At 35.1% G+C, this 8,359-nt stretch overlaps 1 protein-coding gene across 1 annotated transcript; it reads right to left on the reverse strand.

Annotated features, from left to right (window-relative positions):
- Positions 1–2,417: 2,417 nt before the first annotated feature.
- Positions 2,418–6,593, reverse strand: LOC145136357 (putative receptor-like protein kinase At5g18500). Its single transcript, XM_079070485.1, has 8 exons — positions 6,323–6,593; positions 5,361–6,060; positions 5,166–5,270; positions 4,838–4,960; positions 4,587–4,757; positions 4,219–4,348; positions 3,719–3,931; positions 2,418–2,972 (listed from the first exon to the last, which is right to left on the reverse strand). The coding sequence occupies exons 2-8, from the start codon at positions 6,035–6,037 to the stop codon at positions 2,850–2,852; spliced, it is 1,542 nt and encodes a 513-aa protein (XP_078926611.1). The 5' UTR covers positions 6,038–6,060; positions 6,323–6,593; the 3' UTR covers positions 2,418–2,849.
- Between the last annotated feature and the right edge of the window lie 1,766 nt (positions 6,594–8,359).

An 8,359-nucleotide genomic window follows, 5' to 3' on the forward strand; every position in this document is an offset into this window, starting at 1 on the left:
ATCCTCACCGCAGACTGTTGGATGAAGATTATAGACCTCACCTCACATATGCTGAACCTCCTTCGGATGGCTACTGGGATGTTCCAATCTCCCCAAATGCTAAGTACTTCACAGTTTTCGAGCCATTCGACCGCAGCCTTCCAGACCACAAGAGACTGCCAATGGAATTCGAGAGACTTAGTCTTTTCTATGCTAAGCATGCCTCTCCCATTGAGAAAATATGGTCTAACGATAGACCATCCGCAGTCAAGAACTACAAACTTCGGAAGTTCATGAAGGCTGACTTCATCTAGTACACCCTCACCAGAAGAGAACATGACTACGTCCGCACCCAAGCTGACTTCCCTTGCATGAATCTGGAAGAAGTCTTTCTCATTGCAAAAGTGTTTCATAACAAGTCAGAAAAGCACCCGAAAATGAAGATTGCGCTTGAAAGGGCCAATACCTTTTTGAAGGAAATTGTCTGCGATTTTGCCAAAATCGACGTAGACATCTACCCCACTATTGCCAAGAAGTTTGATCTACCACCTCTCGATCCTGCACCGATGCCTACCGAAGGTTATGAAGAAAGATCCTTAGGTGCAACCAACTTTCCTAAACTTGGAGTCATTTTCAAAAGGAAGATCAATAATGTCAAATACTTCATTCCAATGACTGCCATGCATCGCCTCACCAAGAAGCAACTTGACATCTGCCGAACCGCAGTTGAAAGATCGAAGCACACTACCGCAGAAGTCAAGTTCGAGATCTTAAGAAGAATCACCTGGCTGGAAAACATCAGGAAGTTTTGGTGGATCCTGATCAAGTTCCTCAAACTTGATAGCTGAACAAAAGTTAAAGAGGTCACTTAGGGGGAAATTGTTGAATCATAAAAAGTGACCCTCTTGAACTTCAGCTACCGCAACCTCTTCAGCTACCGCAGTCATCCAGCACCCGCAGTCAAGCTCCTTCATCAACAACCGCATCCGGAGTCTACCTACCGCAGTCACTTAACTAGATTACTTTACTTGTCTTTATTATAATACTCTCTATTGTCCAGTATGCCTTGCATGGCTACTCTTAGAGATGTAATCTAGTGTACTTCATGAGTCTCTATAAATAGAGCTCATTCTCTTGTATTCAATACGGATAACTTACGCATCTATCTATTCTGAATACACTTCTCTAAAGTTATCTTTTCTATCCCTCTATCTACGCATCACTTCTTACTCTCAATTCTTACTAGAACATAACTGATTATAACCTCTCTCCGGAGCAAGTCTTCTGTGACTTAATCACTAAGTTTGATCTTCCTTATTAACTTGGTTTGAATGCATTCCATGTTATGAATTAACTTAAGTGTATACTTGATATAATCATTGTTGTCATTTCTATTACTTTACTTTTCCGCAACTAACTCTCTAACTTATTAATATTATTGTTGAGCTTTTAGATCCTTCGAGATTAACTATTCCGCAATACTACTTGTTCTAACGTTTGTTCAAGTGTGTCTCTAAGTTTTTCTCTCAATAGGTGACTCATGGTTTTAGGGCTTGCCAATAAGACACATCCCTGTTCGTTCATTGTTCTACTACTTCTGTCATATATAGAATCTAGAGCTCTAAAAATGTGTCATGTTTCTTCTGTGGACCAGTTGGCTGATATATTTACTAAACCACTCCCAAATGATCGTCTTTCTCTTCTTCGTTCCAAGCTTCAAGTTCGACCCGTCCTCGAGCTTGCAGGGGGCTAACGTGTAAAATACTTCCGCTAGTATAGGAGTTCTATTGAACTAGTCTACCCTATATACCTAGTCTTATGTATGTGGTTAGCTAGTGTCGTGTATTTCTCATTCCCCTTTGTATTTATACCAATGTATTCTCTTGTATCGATACACAGTGAAATTCAATCTTTACAGTTGGTCACTCCAAAGTTGAAGCATGTGAGATTCTAGACAACAAAATTTGGAATGCTTAATTCTCAAGCAATAGACACTAACTCACCTTTGTCGTGGTACTTAAAAATGCTTATTAGTTGTACCAAAACTTAAATAATCAATCTCAAAAACACCCGAACTGTAATATATAATTAAAATACCAGGAAATGAAAAGAAAAAAAAAACATTTCTCTCCTACAAAATAAAAATAACATAGAAGGAATCAATCGCTTGAGGCATTTCCATACCTTCATAGTAAGCAAAATGATTGTTTCATTTTATCATAATTCTTTATTCTATTATAGTTTGATTACTACATATCCAACAATTTCACTGCCCAGGACTCCACATTAGTCAGAAGACAAACTTTCTGTAATTATTTTCTAGCATTCTCGACTTTTGCAAAGACGTCAAACAGATCGAGAGTGAATCATTGTCCCACAATTTTGGGTGGAAAAAAAAAAGTTTATGTCCTACTGACATAATCTGAATCTGAGTTCCATACCAAAACAATACAAACTATTATTACAAACTAGGCGTAGGTTGATGCAACTTACCCATTTTAACAACAAATGTTAATAAACACTCGGTAGGATAATATTTTTAGCAAATCAAATAAACAAGTAACATCCCATCTCCCCCAAAACTGTACACAGCTAAATCCCCCTACTACACACCCCCAACAATTTCCGTCTTCCATAACTTTTTTCTTACTTACATAATAACGATCAACACTCCCTCTACCGAAAATATATATATATATATATATATATATATATATATATATATATATATATATATTTTTTTTTTTTTTTTTTTTTTTTTTTTTTTTTTTTTTTTTTCAAATACATAAAAATATAACACAAATCACCCTTCCACATTGGTCATTACTTCCTCAAGATCGAAAGAATAAAAAAAAGATAAAGATATAAAGTTATACTCTCAAGTTTCTCTTGCTGTCTGATCGTGGGTCCGGATTGTCACTCTTATCAGTATCGTAGTTTTCTCTCTGTGATTCAATTTCCGTACTACCTGCTTGAGATCTACGCCTTCGATCCTATACAAAATTAGGAGGAAGGAAACTTGTTAATACACACTTTTTTTAATAGGGTAAGTGCAAGAAATAGCAGTGTACTTTTCATTTATTTGTGTATTATAGCATTGTACCTTCAATTTTTTATGGCATTGTATTGTGAAACTCTCTACTTTCAACTTTTTTCTCATTAGAAGATTATACTTTGAAATATCTACCATATTTTTCTATTATAACATTGTACTTATTCAAAATTTTTATATTATGTCATTGTACTTTAAAAAGTCTACCCAATTATAACATTGCACTTTTAAATTTGGTCTTAGTATGACATTAGAAATCTACCCAATTAAAACAATGAAAATACAAACTTAATTTACGAATTTACGAGGAACGAGAGTTGTTAATACAAACTTATGTTAATAGACTAATCACAAGAAATAGCATTGTACTTTCATTTATTTGTGTATCATAGCATCCTACTTTCGTTTCATTCTATCATGGCACTGTGCTTCCAAAAATTTTCTTATTATGGCATTGTACTTCGACAAATCTACCCAATTATATCACTGTAATTTCAACTATTAGGACATGATAGTGAAAATTTGCTTTTGTATTTGGATGACATTGCTATAATAGAATAAAATATAAATGAAAGAAGGATGCTATAAAAAACAACCAATGAAGCACGTTATTTCTTGCATTTGAGCCTATTTCTTTGAGAAAATAATTTAAGGGAGAAAGGGAAACACAAATGACAAATGACAAACCTCTCTGGGTAAGGGATATTCCTCGGATTCGAGCATACGTACAACTTGGCTCATTTTGGGTCTCTTGTCAGAGTCGGGATCAACACATCTTAGAGCTGTTAAAAGTGCTCTTTTTAGGGCTCTTGTAGATGGCTTTGTATCAATCGTGGGGTCCACCACTTCCTCTGATCTCCGGCTTCCAACCATCATTTTTAGCCAATCCACAAGGTTTACCTACAAAATTATAAATCTTGACAAATCAACCAATCATACAACACTCATATATAAGTAAAAAAGAAGCATCTCATAGTTCACTAGGTTATATATCATTCTTTGTTGTACTAATTATAAGGGAACTAAGCTTATGAGCCATATCTTCAAAAGTAGCAAGATTAGACAATCCTATACAAGTTTAAAGAAAAGTTCTTAAAGTCATTTTTGATGAGGCCTATAATCATTTACAATGAAGAATGCCAATGATATCAGAAGTTGACAACAATATTGAATATTTGATGCAATACCTCTTGGGCAGGGCGACCATAGTCAACAGGGTCTCTTCCTGTAATTGCTTCCAAAAGTACAACTCCAAAGCTATAAACATCACTCTTTTCATTCAATAGCCCAGTATTTGCATATTCAGGAGCCACATAACTGTGTATGAAAAAAATAGTGAATAATTTCAAATAATTGCTCTTCATACACAACCTTCTCAGTTGTCATAAAACTAACAAAAATAATCAAGAAAATTAAACCCTTTGGGTACCGCATTAGTGGGACAAAAATTGCAATTTTTAGCCCCAAAAAGGTAGAAAAAGTGGGCTCTCAATCTTTTGTATGTGCAAAAGACGTAAATACCCTCCAAGTAGCAAGAGTTATATCATGGACTTACCCAAATGTACCCATAACCCGAGTCGTGATGTGACTTTTTCCAGCACCAAGAAGCTTTGCAAGGCCAAAATCAGACACCTTTGCATTGAAATCATCATCTATCAATATGTTACTTGACTTTATGTCTCGGTGTACAACTTTTGGCTCAATTGCTTCATGCAAATAGGCAAGGCTGAAAAAAATATATATATTAAAATTGAATTATGACATCTAAGCGTTTTTGAAAACTGATTCAATGTGTCATCAACTTACGCCTTAGCTGTCCCTAAAAGAACCTTCATCCTCGCTTCCCAAGTAAGATATCCATGCTGGCGCATAGCTCCATGAAGCCATTGTTCTAAATTCCCGTTGTTGACATATTCGTAGACCAACATCCTGAATGTTCAAGAATCTCTTAAATTAATGGGATGGATGCAAGAAATAATAATGTATTTTCAAATTATTAGTTTGAAAAATCTATCCAATTACAGAAATCGGTAACCTATTACCTTTGAACTGGTTATCTCATTACTGAAATTGATGAATAGATTAAGTAATACTTATGATCTTGGAATTAATGGGATTTATGAAGAAAAAGTACCTATGAGTTCCCTCAATGCAATAACCCAATAAACGGACCAAATTTTTATGGCGGACATGGCCAATAGCTTCAACCTCCACTCTGAATTCCTTCTCAGCTTGACCCCTAGACGATGAAATGGACATTTATTTAGAGAAATATAGAAGAAAGGAATTCAATTAAATGTGAAAAAACTTTAAATTTATCAGAACTCACACGTTATTGAGGAGTTTCTTGACTGCCACTGGATTCCGGTTAACCAATGTTCCCCGATAAACAATACCATAACCACCCTCTCCAAGAACATTCTCCTTTGAGAATCTATTTGTTGCAAGTTCAAGATCGCGTAATGTAAACCAATGGCCCCAACCCAAGTGGGAAAATTCAGGGAGACCGATAAGTGGAGAAGGTGCACTGATTGGATGAGAGGAAGAAGATGAAGGTTTATACAAAAAATTACCCGAACCCCCATCTTCTCCTGATTGCGATCCACAAACATCTCTATCAGTATGATGAAATGAACCTTGACTGCTGGCGTTATCTCCATTTTTCAATTTTCCCATTCCAAGATGAACCAAAACTTTGTCTGAATCTTTATCGCTGTTTTTGTCATGAATTGTGAGAAGAATCCCATCTCGTGGAGCGAAATCTCCTGTTGAAACTTGCTCAACTCGAACTTCTTTAATTTCTTTGGAAACAGTTGGGATTTGACTGTGAGAAACTCTGTCCCTGCCCCTGCCCCCTCGAACTTTCTTCCGAGAAGTGAGGTAACATGTCAACACGCAAAGAATGCCTACGATAAGTAAACCGACGATAATCCCAATTAATTCCCACACCTTAATCCCCAATACCCCAATTTGTTGAGATAATCCTGTGTTTAGATCGTCGGCCATTCCTTCTGTAGATGATCAAGTACCTGCAGATTCAATTCATATACAGCTTTTAGAACCAAGCTCATCTGGTTGGGGAGATGGAGTGTATAGCATTAACTCCCACAAGTACACACACTAATGGGTTGCCGATTCTTGCTGCAAAGCCTAGATTATTTTTAGCATTTAAACACAATCAATAAGTAAGATGTTAAGAACTGATGGGTGGAGACTTAGATCGAGAACGCAAAACAGAGAAAATTAAAAGGAAGGAGGACAGAAGTGTGCTTTATTTATATGTTGGCTTACCTCCTGATATACAGATTCAGTATGAAGAAACCATTGAATTAGTGGATCTCAGAAGCAAAGCCATTGGTGTAGTGTACAAACCACAGATCTCCGAAGTAGAAGATGGAAATGTGAGTGTTGAGGAATCGAGATCTAAGCTAAAATGGAGCTTTCTGCAACAGCATAGCAGAACCAGAGAGATAAGGAAAGGTAGGAAAGATGGAGTAGTCACCAGAGGTTGGTGATGGACCCTGCTACAGTAATGGAAAAGCTATCATTTTTTATCCCTTTGCAAATTGTGTAGTAAAACAATAAAATCTTTTAATCTTGTAATAATACTTGTAGTTAAAAACTTTATTCTTGCATATTTATAAATTTTGTTTATGTTCCACATTGTTTATAAATTAATATTATTGTGGTGATGGTATGAATATTTTGACCAACAATAAAGGTGTTACACATCATTCAATATAAATGTGATTAATTATATAAGGCTTTATTTATGAGTTATTAAAAAAAGAAAAATAAAGAAAGCTTGTTTTAGTCCATATGGTTCTAAAATTGTAAATTTGATCATTATAGTTTTGGTCCCCAGAAATAATCATCGTTCTCTCTCATTTGTTAACTCATCCCACATATCTTTATGTGAGAACATTTCAATCATTTTACATCTCTCTCTCTCTCTCTCTATCTCTCTCTCTCTCTTATGGGCAACACAAACAATAATTAACACACATTAATGACCACACACATGCACTCCAAATTTTATAGGTTTGTTCTTCAAAACATACACATACTCAAGAGCACACACATCCAACAAATACATGATGGAAGCTCTTAAAATTTGATACACATACATAGACGTCTAACAAACCCCAAAAATTAGTTCTAAAACACACCAACACCATACAATTTTGTAGAAAACATGGATTACATACCAATCACAAACATTAAGCATTGGCATCCACGAAGTAGCCTCTCAAACACTTTGAATCAAGTTCCACATTTAACTATCCAAAACCTCCAAATGCATGTGTCTATATTCCCCTTACATAAAGAAAAATTTTCATGATTCTTTTAGTTTGACCAAAGTAATCAAAACTTAGAAAATAGTTATCCGATCATATATGTATCTTGAACGGTTTCAAATAATTTTTTTTCATGACAAATTGGTGTTCCACTAATAGCCTAAGAATGCTTGAATTCAGTTAATGGATAGCCAACTAGACTGTTTTCTTAAGCAAACAACACATTTCAAGCTTCACCAGGTATGATAATTTAGATTTAGATCCACAATAACTCAATAATTAATTTCAAAAAATTTGGTAATGCTTACTCAAATTAAGGTGGCTTTTATGATATAAAAATAGTGAATTTTGATACATGGGAACAAGAAAAACTAATCTCATTTTGATTAAGCAACTCTTCCAACATCAATTTAGCTTTGTTTGGGATCATCACTCTCACATTCACTTTCAATTAACTCCAAAATCAAATTGGTTTTCATCCAATTCCAATTTCAAACCATCCCACTTATGAACCACTCTTTTCATTTCTAAACCTTGCAAGAGACACGAGTTTCATCAGATCAAATGAGTGTTAGCCCACACTATATAAATATAATAGCCCATGATTTAATTAGTCTTCCTTTTAATCACTAAATTAATTCATAATTAATTCAAGATTAAAACTAATTAAGTAACATGACTTTATATTAATATATTATAACTTATAATATATTAATAAATCGTAAGTATACAACTCTCATAAAATTATCCATGACTAGTTTGGGTGAAGTGCAACCCAAATGGACCATGCCGGGTCGGGTTAAGTATATACCAAATAAGTTATGGACTTAGACATCTTATCCAACAGACTCCCACTTGGATAAGTCTAATAACTGTATTTGCCTATATTACTTCAGGAACCAACCGACAATCGTAGCTCTCGAAAACTCTTGTGAACTATGAAGCGCCATTTTAGATAAGTGATCATATAATCCTCTGCTCTCATGATATCAGCTGGACAAATACATGGAACAATGTCTTACTTATTGTC

This window comes from Lactuca virosa, chromosome 9 (genome assembly GCF_052849685.1).
Source record: "Lactuca virosa cultivar CGN04683 chromosome 9, Lactuca_virosa_CGN04683_v6, whole genome shotgun sequence".
NCBI lineage: Eukaryota > Viridiplantae > Streptophyta > Magnoliopsida > Asterales > Asteraceae > Lactuca > Lactuca virosa.

What these genes read in the sequence shown, in the direction of transcription:
- LOC145136357 (XM_079070485.1), bottom strand. Translation starts at nt 6,037, where the DNA reads ATGGCCGACGATCTAAACACAGGATTATCTCAACAAATTGGGGTATTG. An exon ending in CTTTTAGGGACAGCTAAGGC is followed by an intron (nt 4,758 to 4,837) that starts GTAAGTTGATGA and finishes TATTTTTTTCAG; the next exon opens with CCTTGCCTATTTGCATGAAG. An exon ending in ATGGTCGCCCTGCCCAAGAG is followed by an intron (nt 3,932 to 4,218) that starts GTATTGCATCAA and finishes ATAATTTTGTAG; the next exon opens with GTAAACCTTGTGGATTGGCT.